We start from the raw sequence: 18454 nt of genomic DNA, 5'->3' as shown, positions 1-18454 counted from the left end.
CGCTGAGGACCCGGGTTCAATCCTGTGGGTCATTGACTGCGTGGGTTTCACCCCCACAACCAAAAGATGTGCAGGTTAGGTGGATTGGCCACTAAATTGCCCCTTAATTGGAAAACAATAATTGGGTACTATAAATTAATTTTAAAAAGAGAGAAATTGAGTCCTTATCTCATTTTTTTGTTTCTAGCATTTGTTTCGGGAAATTAAAACGTGTTAAGAAAATGCATTGTGGCATTTCAAATGTTGAAATACTTCATTTACATGAATTACATTGAAATGCAGTCCTTATATGCACCAAATGTAACCATTTTGATAACTGCAAGCAGCAAAAAGAATGAAACTCTATAGTGTTAGCTGAAGGAGGAATGTTGGACAGAGCTCCAGGAGAACCTCGTACTTTTGAGTATTGTTATAAATATATTAACATGCACCAGTACAGACAGATTGAGGCTCTGTTTAATGTTTTGATTGAAGCCTGTATTCTAAGACATTAAATTTCACTGTCGTATTGAATCATTGGCCTCTATTAATAATAATCTTTATTGTCACAAGTAGGCTTACGTTAACACTGCAATGGAGTTACTGTGAACTTATCCTAGTCGCCACACAACGGAGTGTGTTTAGGTACACTGAGGGAGAATTCAGAATGTCCAGTTCACCTAACAAGCACGTCTTTTGGGACTTGAGGGAGGAAACCCGTGTAGACATGGGGAGGACGTACAGACTCTGCACAGACAGTGACCCAAGCTGGGTATGGAACCTGGGTCCCTCACACTGTGAAGCAACAGTGCTAACAACTATGCTACCCTGCCGCCCAAAAGTGCTTAAGTGTTCAGAGACAGGCTTTAGCCCACAGCTCGTTGACTCAGTTGAGCATGCTGCAAATTAAGCCAAGCTAGCATCTTAACAAAATTACATATTGAAAATTTGCGATTTGATTTTATGTTAAACTATATTTTTTTTACTAGCAGCTCATTAACCCAGTCAATGGACTCTGGTGGGACAGACAACTTTGTTATAATCAACCAATTAAAGGAAGAAGTGATGTCTCTGAAAAGACTTCTGCAGCAGAAAGAACAGACTATCTTGGAAAGAGATAAAAAGGTAGATAACAGTAATGGCCATTATTGCTGCAAGAGATATAAACCAGAAGGCTTGTGTTCAGTTCATAATCCATGTTAAGGTAACTGATCATTGATGGGACAGCAGTTGGGATGTATTGTTTGGCCCTTGTTCTCTGACTAAGGGGAGCCAAAGCCAGCCCTGATTCATGTTCTGATAGCTGTATAGTGCCTCTTGCTGGAAAGCATGTGTGTAATCTCTGGTGACATATAACTGGGTTTGTAATACTATATGATATAATCAATTACTTACTAATGCTGACTGGTGAAGAATACCTACTTGAATAAGGTACCAGTTGAATCCTTCAAGGAGTGAAATTAGGAAAAATAAAAGTTTTTAATATATCAATTAAACATTTTTTGGACAGACTGGTGTTCTGTACTTTAAAAGTGCTTTTCTTTTGTTCATCAAAGTTGACTGAGTTGAAGGCAGATTTTCAATACCAGGAGTCTAACCTTAGAACAAAAATGAACAACATGGAGAGAGCTCACAAGGATGTGGTGGAACAGCTACAGGTATTTACCAAATTTCAATATTTTTTTTTCTCTTGCCTGCACTAATACATTTTAGTTAAATAGTATAGTATCCATTTGTAGACACTGATACATCAATATTTATTTAACATAACTTGAACCTAACTTCATCGAATTGCCCAGCCGGTCAACGCACCCCTCCCGCTCTGCATTGTTCCCATGTCAGTTGAATTCTATTGTGTATTCCTGCCTTAAAGCACCCCCTGGAAGAACCCACTAGTTCTTACTCTAGTCTTGTGTATTCTGTGTACCACCTTGAACTGTATAGGGCTCATCCTTGCGCACGAGGAGGTTGCATTTACCCTTTGTAGCGCCTCACTCCATACTCTCCTGTTTATCTCCCGTCCCAGCTTCCCCTTCCCACCTCTCCTCAATCTTCACCATCTGCTCAACTCTGCTCTCCCAGCCACCTGTATATGTCTCCGATCCTGCCCTCCCCTTCCACTTCAACATCCGGACGCAGCAGTCACTCCAACATATACTTTTTCATAAATTTAGAGTACCCAATGATTTTTTTTCCAATAAAGGTGCAATTTAGTATGGTCAATCCACCTTAACCTGCACATCTCAGGGTTGTGGGGGTGAAGCCCACGCAGACAGGGGGAGAACTGGGGCCGGGATCGGACCTAGGTCCTCAGCGCCGTAGGCAGCAGTGCTAATCACTGCCACTGTGCCGCCCAGTCGGCATCCCTTCTAATACCCCACACACCATCGCGTATCTCCCACCTGGGTCCCTCGCTTCCTTCACGCTCACAAACCCCGTTTTCTTACTCATCAAAATTGCCACCCCCTGTGACTTTGAATCAAGCCCCGAGTGGAAAACCTGACCCACCCATCCCTTCCTTAGCCTAACCTGGTCCTTCACACGAGGTGCAGCTCCTGCAGAAAGACCACCTCCACTTTTAAACTCCTTGGGTATGCAAAGACCCTAGATCTTTTCACGGGTACATTGAGCCCTCACGCGTTCCATGTTATCAGCCTTACCGGGGGCTTATGCCCCCATTCCCCTCTACCATTCTCATCTTTCAGCCTACCTGCGTTAATTTCACCCTGTACCTGGCCCATCCAAGATGGCCACTTTCTCCACCCCTCACCATGTGTCTTCTCCAACTTTGCCACGTCGCATCACCCCCCCCCCCCCAAACACAGATCACCTCCCCCAAAGGCAAACAAAAAGAAAAAACAGTCCCAGGCAGCAGGAGGGGGAGACAGACGTCCCTTAAAATCTTTTCACCCCTGCTACCCAGAAGAAAAAACCCTCCACGTCGGAAGAAGAAAAACCCTCCCTCCAACTCCCACTCTATCCCTATTCTCAATTACTTCAAAGTCACCCATAGTTTTGCCCAGTAGAGTACCTCGAACCTGATCTGCTGTCGATACAGCACCACCTTGGCTCTGCTGAACCCCGCACACCGTTTTGCCAGCTCAGCTCCAGTGTCCAGATATATTCGGACCTTGTTCCCCTCCCATTCGCAGTTGCACTTCTCCCTGGCCCACTGCAGAACCTTCTCTTTCTCCACGAACTAGTGGAGCCTCACTATCATCACCCGCGGCGATTCCCCTGCTCTAAGTTTCTACCTTACACCTGTGCGCTCTATGCACCTCAGGGGCCTTGACCAGCACCCCATCTGCCAGCATCCTCAAAATGTACCTTGTGGCACTCATACCGTCCAATCATTCAGGCAGGCCCACTATTCGCAGATTCTGCCGTCTTGATCTATTTTCCTGCTCCTCCCCCGTTGCTCTCAATGTCTTGCAACGATCTCCTCAGGAATCTACCTCCAGTGCCACCACTCTGAGGTGATGTTGGAACACAGCAATAATCTCTCAGATGCTGTGACCCCTGTGCCTCCAAGCATCTCTCCAACCTCTCCATCGATCCTATCAGGAGTGCCACAGCCCCTTCGATGGCCTTCAAGCGATCCTCCTGCATCTCCTTTCTCTGCTGGCGGAACTGTTCCTTGATGAAGGCCATCAACTGTTCCATCTGGGGCTTTGCTACTTGCACTGACCCTTCCCCCTCTGCCATCTTTCCACTGGCTTCTTTGCCAACTCTTTGGCCAGCTGCCTTCCAACTCCTTGGCCAAGTCCTTCTGCCGGGTTTGATAACCAGCAGACATACCACTCCTGGCGGGGAGGGGGGGGGGGGGGGGGGGGGGGGGGAGGAAACTTCTCCGACCTTCAGTTACACTTTTCACTTCAAAGTTACACCCGATTTCCAGTAAAAGAGCTCTTTTCTACCCTTTCAAGCAGTAGCTGCCCTGTGTGCACACACCATCGCCGCCACCGGAAGTTAGCCCCAAGAGTTGTATCGTAACACCTTGAAAGCATATAATGTTTTGCCCTCAACTGCGTTCTGTGGTAGAGAATTCCACAGGTTTCCCACTCTTAGTAAAGAAATGTCATCTCCTCTCAGTCACAAATGGTCTACACTCTATCCTCCGACTGACTCCTGGACCTGCCTGCCATAGGGAACATCTTCCTGCATCCACTCTGTCTTGTTAGAATTTTGTAGGTTTCTATGAGAATTCCCCACCTCATTCTTCTAAACTCCAGCAAATATAATCCTAACCAGTTCCCTCCACCCCAGGTATCGGCCTGGCAAGTCTTTGTTGCACTCCCTCTGTACCAAGAACATCCTTCCTCTGATAACTGCTCACCATATTGCAGGTGTCGTCTCACCAAGGTCCCTGTATAACTGCAGTATGACATCCCTGCAGCAAGACATCCATGCATTTGCCCACTCATTGACCCTGTCCAAATCATACTCTACATCCTCTTCACAGCTTTACATCGTCCTCACTGTTCAACCCCCAAAAGTTTTGTGTCATCTGCAGCTTTGGAGATATTACTTTTAGTTCCCCCATCTTAATCATTTATATACATTATGAATAGCATGTGGCACAGTGTTCAGCACTGGGACTGTGGCGCTGAGGACCCGGGTTCGAATCCCGGCCCTGGGTCACTGTCTGTGTGGAATTTGCACATTCTCCCCATGTCTGCATGTGTTTCACTCCCACAACCCAAAGATGTGCAGGTTATGTGGATTCGCCATGCTAAATTGTCCCTTAATTGGAAAAAAATAATTGGGCACTCTAAATTTTAAAAAAAAGATGAATAGCTGGAGTCATAGCACTAATCCTTGCGGTACCCCACTATTTACTGCCTGTCACTTGGAAAAATACACGTTTATTCTGTCCATCTCAATATTCTACCCTCATTCCCATGCACTGCGATTTTACATATTCTTGTGTGAGACCTCGTTGAAAGCCTTCTGAAAGTCCAAATAAACCACATCCACTGGCTTCCCCCCTCATCAACTCTGCTAGTTACATCCTCTAAGAATTCCAGTAGATTTGTCGAGCATGATTTCCCTTTGGTAAATCCATGCCGAATCTGTCCGATTCTGCCACTGTTTCCCAAGTGCTCTGCTATTCTTTTATAATGGATTCTTGAATTTTCAACACTACCAAAGTCAAGCTGACTGGTCTATAATTCACTGTTTTCTCTACCTCCTTTTTTAAATAGTGGGGTTACATTAGCTATCCTCCAATCTGTAGGATCTGTTCCACAGTCTATAGAAGCTTGGATGTTGACTACCGATGAAGTCACTCTTTCTAGAGACACTTAAGTACTCTGGGATGTAGATTATCAGGCCATGAGGATTTCAATCCCATCAATTTCCCCAACATCATTTCCATACTAATATTGATCTCCTTCAGTTCCTCCCTCTCTCTAAACCCTACGTTCCCAAACATTTCTGGTATATTATTTGTGTCCTGATTTGTGAAAACAGACCCAAAGTATGTATTTAGTTGCTCAGCCATTTCTTTGTCCCCCTTTATAAATTCCCCTGTTTCTGACAGTAAAGGACCTATATTTGTCTTCACTAATCTTTTTCTCTTCACATACCGATAGAAGATTTTATGTTCCTTGCAAGCTGACTCTCTTACTCTATCTTCCCCATCTTAATCATTAATCAATCCCTTTGTCCTAGTGAAGGAATCCTAATAAAATTAACGTCAAGAGTGACGGCAGGTGAAATTTTTAGTTGGGATTCTAAACTGCTCCCAATCCTCAGGTCTGCTGTTTGTCCTGCCAAATTTGTATGCATCTTCTTTGGATCTAATACAATCTCTAATTTGATTTTGTACGTCATGGTTTAGCCACTTTTGGCTTTGCCCCAGACAGGAATGAACAATTGTTGCAGTTCACCCATGCATTCTTTGAATGTTTTGGCAGGGAAGCTTCACTACTTCCATGAGCTTATGCAAAACATATCACATTTATAAATATTATTTAGAAAACTGCAGAAAATAGGCTTGACAAAGCGTCACCTGGACTCAAAGTGTTAGCTCTTTTCCCTCCTTACAGATGCTGCCAGACCTGCTGAGATTTTCCAGCATTTTCTCTTTTGGTATAGAAAATGGACTGGCATGACGGTATAAGTGCCGTTCGTCGTAATTTGAGCATCGTAAAGTTGAAGACCTATTAGCGGTTTATATTTTCAAGTGAGAATTACAATGAGAAACTTTTACATAGGTTGCTGTAGGCATAGGGTATTCCTCAAGATTCATAAGATATGCAGATAGATGTGCATAAACAATGAAATGCTGAAAATATATGGGAAAGCTTTGAAAATCCAGTGATTAACAAACAAGTGTTTGAGGGCAGCGCGGTAGCATAGTGGTTAGCACTGTGGCTTCACAGCTCCAGGGTCCCATGTTCGATTCCCTGCTGGGTTACTGCACGTTCTCTCCATGTCTGCATGGGTTTCCTCCCACAGTCCAAAGACGTGCAGGTTAGGTGGATTGGCCACTAAATTGCCCTTAGTATCCAAAAAAAGGTTAGATGGGGTTATGGGGATAGGGTGGAAGTGAGGGCTTAAGTGGGTTGGTGCAGACTCGATGGGCTGAATGGCCTCCTTCTGCACTGTATGTTCTAAGTGGGAAGCTACTTTTTTTCACATGAGCACTTAAAAAATATTGCCATTAGTTTTATTAGCTGCTTGATCATTTTAGCTGCTGCAAACATTATTTTCTCCGTTAGTTAAATGCTCCCATTGCATACCTAAAAGACTACAGAGAGGACCCTAGTGGCAATAAAGAAACCTGATGTGAACAGTGTCAGTGGGAAATGGAAAATGTTACCCTTTTATTATTGGTACTTGGACAATGATCACTATTCCTGCTTTTTTTTCTTTCCCTTTTTAAATATCAAACTTAAATGTGTTACTTCATGTCTGCATTATTATTTATCAACATTACAGCTCCAATGTAATTACATGAAGTTTCAAATAGACTAATGTGGATGATAACTTTTTAAATCTGTTATGGCTAATACAAAGAACAAGAAACAGTGCGGCATAGGAACAGGCCCTTCGGCCCTACAAGCCTGCGCCGATCATGATGCCTGTCTAAACTAAAACCTTCTGCACTTCCGGGGTCCATATCCCTCTATCCCATCCTATTCATGTGTTTGTCAAGATGTCTCTTAAACGTTGCTATTGTACATGCTTCCACCAACTTCCCCGGCAGCCGGGTCCAGGCACTTGCCACCCTCTGTGTTGCCTCGCACATCTTCTCTAAACTTTGCCCGTTGCACCTTAAACTGATGTCCTCTAGTAATTGGCTTTTCTACCCTGGGTCAAAAGCTTCTGACTATCCACTCTGTCCATGCCACTCATAATTTTGTAAACGTCTGTCAGGTCACCCCTCAACCTCTGTCATTTCAGTGAAAACAAACAGAGTTTATCCAACCTCTCATAGCTAATACCCTCACCCAACATCCTGGTAAACCTCTTCTGTACTCTCCAAAGCCTCCATATCCTTCTGGTAGTGTGGCGAACAGAATTGTACGCAATATTCCAATTATGGCCTAACTAAAGTTCTATACAGCTGAGCATGACCTGCCAATTTTTATACTCAGTGCCCCGTCCAATGAAGGCAAGCATGCTGTATGCCTTCTTGACTACCTTATCCACCTACGTTGCCACTTTCAGTGATTTGTGGACCTGTACGCCCAGATCTCTCTGCCTGTCAATACTCCTAAGGGTTCTGCCATTTACTGTATACTTCCCAACTGTATTAGACTTTTCAAAATGCATTACCTCCCATTTGTCCAGATTAACCTCCATCTGCCATTTCTCCGCCCAAGTCTCCAGTCGATCTATATCATGCTCAATCCTCTGACAATCCTCATCACTATCCGCAAGCTCCACCAACCTTTGTGTCGTGAAGTAATTCTGAGCTGGCGATGGCCGTTGAATTTGTCTCAAAACAACTTTGATTTTTTTGTGATACACATTTCTTATAATTTAGTAGTACAGTATCTGTGTTTTAAATTTGTTTATTGTATATTACAATTTTTCCATAGGCCAAAAATCGAGAATTGCTGAAACAAGTTGCATCATTGTCCAAGGGTAAAAAGATGGAGAAGACTGGAAATGTTCTGCTGTCTCCTTGAAGAGTTATTTGACAGGTGCATCATGAAAATGAAAGCAAATACTGCCGTGGTTAGAGAAGGCTACTGTGAAGTCTTTAAACATGTTTGCACCCTGATTGTTTCAAAGTGGATAGATTTATCTTTTTTATATTATTTTAACTAGCAATAAGAAACAGTAGGCTGTTCACAAAAGACAAACCCTGTCTGTCACAAGATATTGAATCCTTTTATTATCAATTTGAAGTTAGAATTTTAAAAAGGTTCAGTGAGTGAAAAGTAATAATGGAGCTTCAATCTTTTGTTACTCTGCAGAAAATTGCTTGGAGTTACCTTGTAATAAAATTATAAAGAGTCATTTTTGACACGGCAATTGCTAGTTTTACAGAGATTTTTTTTAAACAAAAAAACCTGAGGTCTGACAAAATATTCCTGTCAATCTAGTTCCTCTGAGTTTTAGTGGGAACCAGGAAAAGAATTTGTCTATCATTGGAGGTTTGAATGTAAAATATAAATTGCATTTTTTATTTAGTGTTGTGAATGCCTTTATCCAGTTGAACTGTAGAAAAATATAACATGACTAGTATATATGTTTTATGCAAATTAAAATCTGTAGAAATGTGTAAAACTTGAATACTGGAAACAGTGTCATTGGCCCAAGCTGTCTTTCTTTTACATTTTGAACAGTTGATGTTCCTGATGAATTAACTAACATTAGAAAGGTTAGAGTGGAAAGCTCCCTCTTCAGCAATGTTTCATGTTGGTTTCACCTTAATTAATGAATGTGTGTTTCTATATATGTGCATGAACATTGTTAAATTGATTGAATGACGATATACAATTGCAAACTAATGTGAGGAAAAAAGCAGCATTCGATTCAAGATGACAAGTGAGCGCTTGGGGATACACAAACTATTTAGTTTACTTTTTCATTTGAAAGAACAACTCCAGCTACTGCACAATTCTTACTGTTTCAAACCATATCACTTCCTTCTTTCTTCCTTTTTTTTTTTATGTGCACCAAAATACAAACTAATGATTCCTGAATAAATATTCTGTTGTAAAATGTATATGTTCTTTTCAATTTTGGTGTGTTATCAATTCTTTTCTGTTCCATGAAGTTTAGAAAATGGATGGGACTCTTGATTGGCATATGTGGTATAGTTGGAGTTGTGCCTTAGAGAAATTAGCCTAATCTCATTGAAGGAGAGTGTTCACATTTACAGTAATGCAGAGACAAATTGCTGTAAATGAACTATGGTTTAAATTATTTGGGTGTCTCCAAAAAACTCTTGTTGGCACAATTCTATAGCAATGAAGCTATAAATACACAGTTCATGAATCCATTTCATAAAATTATTATAGTGTAGAGCAAGCTGTTCCTTTAAAACCATTCTTTGTTTATCTAAACTGTAAAGAGCAAAACGCAAATTGTGTATACAAAATAAATTTGTACAATTTTTAAATACTTAGCCTTTTGATAAAGTTAGAATCATACCGTACCAGCCTCCCCGGACAGGCGCCGGAATGTGGCGACTAGGGGCTTTTCACAGTAACTTCATTGAAGCCTACTCGTGACAATAAGCGATTTTCATTTCATTTCATTTTTTCATATAAAGGTGCTATTAAATTACAGGAAATGGTCAACATTTAATTATTGGACTTATGGCATGCTTTAATTACATTTCTTTGAGAAAATTCCAGTTTTCTAAATTGATTTGTACCATAAATGTTAAATTGGTCCCAATAAAAACTTTGTTTAAAAAAACAAACTAGAAATAAACCAACGCAGAAAAAATGTTCATAGCGTTCGATTAGATGTATACCATTGTACGTCTAACAACTTGGCAGTTAATAGACTGGCATAAATAATCCTTTAAGCTCTGGATGTAGAAAACATTTATGTACAGTCTTTCTCTACGTTTTTGATTAACTTGTCATTTTTTTTTTTTTAAATCTACCTGAGCCTTGTATTCTGGAAATTCCAGTACAGTCCATCTTTTCTTGACCACTATTCTCTACCAGCATGAAGTTAATAGGCCATATAAAGCTATGCATTTAAAAACGAGAAAAATATCAACAGTCATTTTTTGATAGCTAAAAAGAAAGAAAAGTTATACTTATCCAATCTCAGGCTGATTTAGTTAATACTTGATATTCTCACCATTCAATTTTATGAACAAGCGTTTGAAATTTCTTAGCAGATAACTCTTCTTAAGGGGCATTATAAAATTATTGCAGAATAATAAAAAATACAAGAGTAAGTTTTTGTTTAAAGTTTCTTAGTTTCATAGCAATCTGAAAATATTTGAAAGCATGTTGTTACTCCAAGACAAGCATGGGTAACCCTAGGGCCTATGAATGGCCTCCTCTAGAGTGATGCATACTTGATTAAACTAATTTTCTAACCAGTTGGTGAGAACAGATTGCAGTATTTTATGTGTAAACAGGAATACTTACACATCACAAAAGCAGAATGTGATATAACCACGTTTAAATTGCCATTGACCTCTGCCAGTAACAGTGCCTTGTCATTCTGCAAGTTTTAAAATTTGGCATACATTCTGTAGTGATGGTATTGCATTTACCATTTGATTATAGTGTTTTGCTAATGTACCAGTTTGCTTATCTATAAATGCTGTAATTTACTTTGCTATAGGGTGATTCTAAGCTTTTAAACTACATTTAAATCATGTAATTCCATGTTTTTTCAACAAGACTAATTCTAGTTACATTATGTGTATGGAGGATTATTATCCTTCCTGACTATAAATCTTTTTATCAGCTATGTATACAATGTAATTTGTAAATCAGGGTGCATAGAATTCAAAGACTTCACAGTATTTAAACCAGGATGGTGGATTTTAATCATGTACTGAATTTTAAAATTTTAATATTGTTTATATTTGTTTTTACCTCCATTTATTACTTGAAAATTGTAAGTTGTAAAATAGTCTGGGATGTTTCCTTGCAACAATAGACATAGACTTATGCTTTTTATTTTATTTTGGAAAGAAGTCTCCTGTATAAGTGGTGAAACTGCAAGGTAAAATTGTACTGTATTTCATTTTTATGTAACCATAGACATAAGTTCATTAAACTTGTGTTCTTTCTAATGAAATAGGATTTAAGTCAAAGCTGCCAGTTGTATATTTTAAAATCTCAACTCACCTTGTATTTCCTCTGTTTCCTCCTTGAGGAATTGTATACATAAATGCTTGGAATGTGTTCCTTAGAATTTGTAACTGTACACAGGAACAAACTGAATTCTATAATCAGACATTGGTCAACAACTGAAATTTTATACTTGTTTTCTAAATCTTGACAGTTTGAAATAAATCTTGTTTAAAAATATTCTCCTTTAATGTCAAATGCTGTTTTAAGGCTTTATTTAATTTCCTTCCCTATTTGGGGTGGTGGACAGAGCCTGTCACTTTTAACATAATTAAATCTGATAATTGAGATGAATTTGATAAATTGTTCTTGTGAGCTCTGAATTGTGTTTGTAATGAATGATTAGACATCCTGATGACTAAATGAGTTTAGCCAATAGGAAACTGGATCTCACAGACTAGGAATGTCCCACGTCTGATCCCAAGTCTACTGAATTAGCTGATTTTAGTATCGACATGAGTGGTGGCTGTAACAGCCTGGATTTTGGAGGGTAAATTGCAACAACATGACATTTTAGTGATGAGCATGTCAAAAAAAAATTCTATTACTTGTCCCCTGTATTATTCAGTGATGCATCTTACAATTCCAGCTATTTTATTTACTTTAGACTAGCTAAGATTATCTGTAGCATCCAAAATTATTTGAAATGCATAGGCCCTGAGGGTTTCAGATAAAAGATACTTGACTTGTATAAAAGTCCTTCAAGAAAAAAGAATTTGGTGTATAGGCACACAAACTATCCTTTTTAGTTGAACTTTATAGAATATAATTTTTATACCAAAATGCTAGTTAAAATGTTAAATTCATTTCTTAAGCTTACACAAGTTTAAATTCTAATATTGGAAAGCAATAGATCAAATGGGGACTGGGCTATTAGCATGCCAGACTAGTTACAAAAATAGTGTGCTCCGGTGTGGTGCAATTTATGTCAATGCCTGAAGAGTAAGTGAAAATTGTTTGGAAGTGCCTTTTTTATTAATTATTTGGTTTCTATAGATTTTGATTTATTAGAAGTGTGAACATTGTGGGAAAATACCTGGAGAAAATGAAACGGAAACATACTCCTGCCAAAATGAAAGGGCGGCACAGTGGTTAGCACTGCTGCCTCTCAGCACCAGGGACCTGGGTTCGATTCCGACCTTGGGTAACTGGAGTTTGAACTTCCTCCAAATGCTCCAGTTTCCTCCCACAGTCCAAAGAGGTGCAGGTTGGGTGGATTGGGCATGCTAAATTGCCCCTTAGTGTCCAAATATGTTGGGGTTACAAGAATAGGGTGGGGAAGTGGGCCTAAGTATGGTGCTCTTTCAGAGGGTTGGTGCAGACTCGATGGGCCGAATGGTCTCCTGCACTGTAGGAACTCTATGTACCATCTACAAGATGCACTGCAGGTATTCAACAAGGCTCCTTTGACAGCATTTTTCAAACCCTCAGCCACTTGTGGGAGCCGGTGGCATAGTGGTATTGTCACTGGACTAGTAAACCAGAGGCCCAGAGTACTGCTGTGGGATCCAGGTTCAAATCCCCCCACGGCAGATGGTAATTGAGTTCCATAAAAATGTGAAATTAAAAGTCTAATGATGACCATGAAACCATTGTTGATTGTCGTAAAAACCCATCTGGTTCACTAATATCCTTTTTGGGGAAGGAAATCTGCAGTCCTTGCGTGGTCTGGCCTACATGTGACTACAGACCCACAGCAATGTGGTTGACTCTTAACTACCCCAAGGGGATTTGGACAGACCTAATGACTGGGAAGAACATGGCAGATGGAATATAATGTGGAAATGTGAGATTATTTACTTTCGTAAGAGATATGTGCAAGGTGTTTCTTAATGGCAAATGTGATGTTTGTGTTTGAAGTTTATGCTTTTGTAAAAGAACATTTTAGGAGGAAATTGCTGGGGCCTTGCCTCACTATCTTGATCGAGTTTTCAAGGAGGTGATAAGATGAACTTGTTTAAATGAACTTCAGTAAAGCCTTTGACGAGGTACCTCATGGCAGACTGGTAGAAAAGGTGAAGTCACACAGGATCAGAGGTGAGGTGGTAAGATGGATACAGAACTGGTTCGGTCACAGAAGGCAAGGGTAGCAGTAGAAGGGTGTTTTTCTGAATGGAAGGGTGTGACTAGTGTTCCATTGGGATCTATGCTCGGGCCTCTTGTTTGTAGTATACCTAAACAATTTGGAGGAAAATGTAGCTGATCTGATAGCAAGTTTGCGGATGACACCAAATTTGATGGAGTGGCAGATAGTGTTGAGGATTGTCAGAGGGTACAGCAGGACAAATGATGGAGAATTGGGCAGATAAATGGCAAATGGAGTTTAATCCAGACAAATGTGAGGTAATGCATTTTGGTAAATCTAACAGAGAAAACTCTCTCCCAGGATGAAGGGGTCAGTCACCAGGGGGCATAGGTTTAAGTCCGTGGGGCAAAGCTTAGGGGAGATGTGCAAGGCAGTTTTTTTTTTTTACACGGGGTGGTGAATTCCTGGAATGTGTTGCCAGGGGAGGTTGTGGAAGCAGGTACATTAACGGTGTTCAAAAGGCAACTCAACAAATACATGGATAGGATGAGTATAGAGGGATACGGCACAAGGAAGTGCTGAGAGCTTTGGCCAAGGTGGATCTCATGACCGGTACAAGCTTGGAGGGACGATGGGCCTGTTCCTATGCTGTATTGTTCTTTGTTAGTTTAAAAGAAGTGCTATATAATTTTAAAAACTGCCAGTAGGATGTGCTAAAAACAGAGTTCCACATGTACCTTTTTTTTATAAGGAAAAGAATAAAAGAAGTTTCTGGTTTTGATGGGAAGCTCAGTTCGGAAACAGATTCAGTTGTGTGTGTGTGTTTGTATTCTTAATTGTTTATAAGTGACAAAACACTTCAAATGAGAATGGGATCGCTATTAACTGCTTTAGAGGCTTTTGATCCTGTTTCTATGAACTTTGTAGTTTATGTTCTTCCAATGGAACAGATTTTCGTTGCTGGTCTCCGTGTTTCTTTGTCATCGGAATGAAGAACCTCACCATACTGAGAACTCTCATTGCCCCTTACTAGCCAACAGATAACAGCTTTAAAGAACTTCTGGACATTTTGATAAAGCTTTGATCTGAGACCAGCAGTTATGGCTGAGAGTTCTATCAAAGGGAACAGCATGAGGGCGCAGTCAGTTTCCCAGTTTTCGGCTGAGTTGAGAAAATTAACATTGTGACTTTTAACATTTACCAGAAATAAGCTTTGAGATCGCTTGGTTTGTGGACTAAAATTAAATGAAATTATTCCGCTTAGATTGTTAGCAGAGCAAGAGCTGACGCTGAAGAAAGCGCTTGAAATTGCACAAAGCAAATGGCAGATAAACAAACTGGAGATTTCAAATCGCATTCTGACGGTGCTGAAGTAGTAAGGTCAGGGAATACTTGCTTCAAAACATGTTATTGCTGTAACAGAAAAGGGCATAATGCAGTAGCCTGCAAGTGGAAAACTGCTGATTGTCAAAACTGGAAAAAAGGACACCTCCAGCATATAAATCAAAGATTGATCATAGCGATGCCGGATTACCAGGCCAAAGGCATCATGAAGACGACACAGACAAGTTGTGCATGAAAATTAACAGTTTAAAATGGTGCATCAGTTGGAAACAAAGTGTGAATCCAGATGAGACAAAGTGAAGGCAACTGACACTGCAGAAGAGCAGCGGTATTGTATTCTGTCTGATGTGAAACTAGTTGAAGGGCTAAAAGTTGAATTGCCTAAAATGAAGGTTGATACTGCAGCATCTGATTCTGTTGATTCAGAGAAAACATGGGGAGAACATTTTAAAGAAATGCCCATTGGAGAAAACACCTCTGCCAGATTATGTCATTGGTCAGCTTGAATATATACTTGGAAAATGCCAGTTCAAGGTAAATATGAAAATCAGACAGCAAAATTATCACTTATCATTGTGGAAAGGAATTGCCCATTGCTTATGGGCTGACTAAAAGATATTTGGCTGGACTGGAATAAGGTGAAGCATATGGCAACTTTCAGGGCCCTTCCTGTTGATTCCTTTAGTTACTATTTCTTTTATTTTGACACTTGTTTTTGAACCATGGATCTTAATGGAGACGTACCTTTCAGACAAGCTGAGAAAGTAAGTGTCAAAATAGTGCACTATGTGAGGACCTGGATTTGATCCCGGCCCCGGGTCGCTGTCCATGTGGAGTTCGAACGTTCTCCCCGGATCTGCATGGGTTTCACCCCTCGCAGCCCAAAGGTAAGCAGGCTAGTTGGATTGGCCACACTAAATTGCCCCTTAATTGGTAAAGAAAATAATTGGTTACTCAAATTATTTTTTAAAATAGTGCACTGTTATAAAGTTTTGTATTTTGAGCAGAAGAACCCAGACTTTATGGCACAAGAGATTGGAGGACTTTATTTTGATTGTTGACTCGTGGCCAATGATAGGCCAATTCTGCCCAGCAATCAACAACAATTGGTTAGTGTCAGGTGGGATCTTTCAAAGTGCTGAGTGGGAAAGGTGGCTAACATTGTGCCATGAAGCATGATGGGAAAAGAGGTCAATGGCAAACGTTAAAGAGGCAAACAGAAGACTAGCTCTCTGCAAAATGACTTTCGTGGGAACCAGAGACCAACCACTTGCAACTGGATATTTCACTGATGACACTTGTTTTGTAACATCGCGAACAAAGCTCTCTGTCTCTCAAGGTCAAATGATGCCTAGAAGCGGATCGTTTATCTTAAACCTTATAAAATAGTAAGCACTTCAGAGATTCATCAACAATAACCCCGGGAACAACATTCGCACGATCCAGAGTTTAAATGCACTCCCTTCCAGAGTGGGCCTGGCCAAGTTCTCGCCATACAGGTAGTATATCGTTCAAGTTTTCTGTAAATTAACAGTTTGAGAAATAATAAAAAGGTCAAACTGGTGGTGAGTATTCAATTTGTCTGCTTTTGCTTTCATCGGTTGATGCAGAGGCACCAATATTTTTGCACCCCAGATGGGGCACATCTAGAATTTTGGAGCTGTCAGTACTGATTCCCAACCATCTGTGGTGAATTACAGTAGCGTAATTCACACTTATTACATATGATGTACTATGTCTGTGTAATCTCGGCACACGAGCAGTTGCACGGCTCTGCTCCTAGGAGGAGATGTACTGGGAGTGTACGGGAGTTTGTACTGGGCTCCACCCTTGGCTCCGCCCATGGCTCCTCCCGTCAACTGGTTGTATAAAGCTTGGCAGTCTGAGCCTGCCTGCCAGTTCATCTAGAGTTCATCTCGTCGCAGGCAGGCTCCGTTGTGAGATTATTAAAACCACTGTTCACTTCCAACCATGTGTCTTGTGAATTGATGGTCACATCAATTTAATAATCTCAGGAAACAAGAAGAAATCTATAAGAAGAAATAGAAGAAACAACTATGGAATCAGCCCTCAAACCTGACCGACTAGAACTCGACCCACTGGCTGCAGAGGCAAGAGAAATCTTTCTACACTGGCTCAGATGTTTCAAGGCCTACCTGGCTGAATCAAGTACTGCTGAAACTACCGAGGAGCAGAAACTCAGTCTACTGCACGCAAGGGTGAGCCACCGTATATCTTCTCAACTAAATGGTACCAACTCGTATATGGGGGCCCTCGCCATGCTAGATCGAATGTATGTGAGGCCCATCAACGAGGTCTATGCGTGCCATATTTTTACGACCCAACGCCCCGCGGAGTCGTTAGAAGAATTCCTGCGGGAGTTAAAGATTTTAGCTTGGGACTGTAATTACCAGGCTGTATCAGCCGAACAGCACATGAAACTTGCCGTTAGAGATGTGTACGTGGCAGGCCTCAGATCGAACTATGTGCGCCAGTGGTTGTTAGAAAAAGGGGCCCAGAACTTAGAGGACACGGTAGAACTAGCTACCACTATGGAGGTCTCATTCCGCAGCCTCACCTCGTTCAACGCGGACCAAGCGACCCCATCCTGAGCCCCCGACCAGCGACTGCCCCAGGCGTGCGCCACGCGGCCACCCAGCCATCACGCAGCTCCAGTGTGCCACTTTTATGGGCAGCCCCAGTACCCACGGCAGTACTGCCCGGCCCGTAATGCAACCTGCAGCAGTTGGGGTCGCAAGGGACACTATGCCTGAGTCTGCCTGGCAAACCAGGCCTCCTCTCCTAACTCCCCCGCAGCCCAGAGCACTCGTTTCCAGAATCCGCAGGCCCCGAAATGCTGCAGCCTGTATGCCGACTCTGCCCCCACCCGACATGTGCGACTCATGGGGGCGGCCATCTTGGCAATCTTCCTCCATGCGGCCGGCCATGTGCGACCCATGGGGGCGGCCATCTTGGCAATCCTCCTCCATGCGGCTGGCCATGTGCGACTCATGGGGGCGGCCATCTTGGGCTCCATCCTCTTCCAACTCAGAAATTCGACTAGAAGATTCCAAACTCAGAGGGCTGTCATCACGGGGCCACTCCAGTACAGCTGATCGAGCCGCCGACTACCTGCAACTAAGCGCAGTGACACTGGACCAATCGCGTCCAAAGCACCTCCGAAATTCTATGATGACCGTTCAGATCAACGGCTACAGTACACCGTGCCTCTTCGACTCCGGGAGCACCGAGAGCTTCATACACCCAGAACTGGTAAGACGCTGTTCGCTCCCTATTTTCCCTGAACGGTAAACTATCTCCCTCGCTTCGGACTCCCACTCTGTTCACCTCCAAGGGCGCACCGTCGCGACCCTAATGATCCAGGGCACCAGCTACTCAAACTTCCAGCTGTACGTGCTCCTTGAACTCTGCGCCCCACTCCTACTGGGACTCGATTTCCAGTGCAACCTGAAAAGCCTCACACTTAGCTTCGGCGGGCCCTTTCCCCCACTCACTATTTGCAGCCTTGCCACTCTAAAAATCGACCCCCCTCCACTCTTTGCCAATCTCAAGCCGGACTGCAAACCCGTAGCCACTCGCAGCAGGCGATACAGCCTGCAGGACAGGGTGTTTATCAGAACCGAGGTCCATAGGCTCCTACGTGAGGGGATCATAGAGGCCAGTAACAGTCCCTGGAGAGCTCAGGTGGTGGTCGCCAAGACCGGGGAAAAATTCCGAATGGTAGTGGACTATAGCCAGACCATTAATCGGTTCACGCTCCTCGATGCGTATCCTCTCCCCAGAATTGTAGACA

At 42.0% G+C, this 18454-nt stretch overlaps 1 protein-coding gene across 3 annotated transcripts in view; it reads left to right on the top strand.

Moving 5' to 3' along the window:
- The window catches only part of fam76b (family with sequence similarity 76 member B), a 47386-nt gene extending 35936 nt beyond the window's left edge, over window positions 1-11450 (top strand). For 2 of the 3 annotated variants that reach the window (XM_038818865.1, XM_038818864.1), the window contains exons 8-10: window positions 969-1104; window positions 1536-1637; window positions 8031-11450. In XM_038818865.1, coding sequence (XP_038674793.1) covers window positions 969-1104; window positions 1536-1637; window positions 8031-8120 — 328 coding nt within the window. In that variant the 3' untranslated portion in view covers window positions 8121-11450. The remainder of the gene's footprint in view (window positions 1-968; window positions 1105-1535; window positions 1638-8030) is intronic. The other variant, XM_038818866.1, reaches the window with a different exon arrangement.
- Window positions 11451-18454: the final 7004 nt, after the last annotated feature.

The sequence above is a fragment of the Scyliorhinus canicula genome, chromosome 14, assembly GCF_902713615.1.
Source record: "Scyliorhinus canicula chromosome 14, sScyCan1.1, whole genome shotgun sequence".
Lineage (NCBI taxonomy): Eukaryota > Metazoa > Chordata > Chondrichthyes > Carcharhiniformes > Scyliorhinidae > Scyliorhinus > Scyliorhinus canicula.
This window is presented reverse-complemented; position numbering and strand designations above follow the sequence as displayed.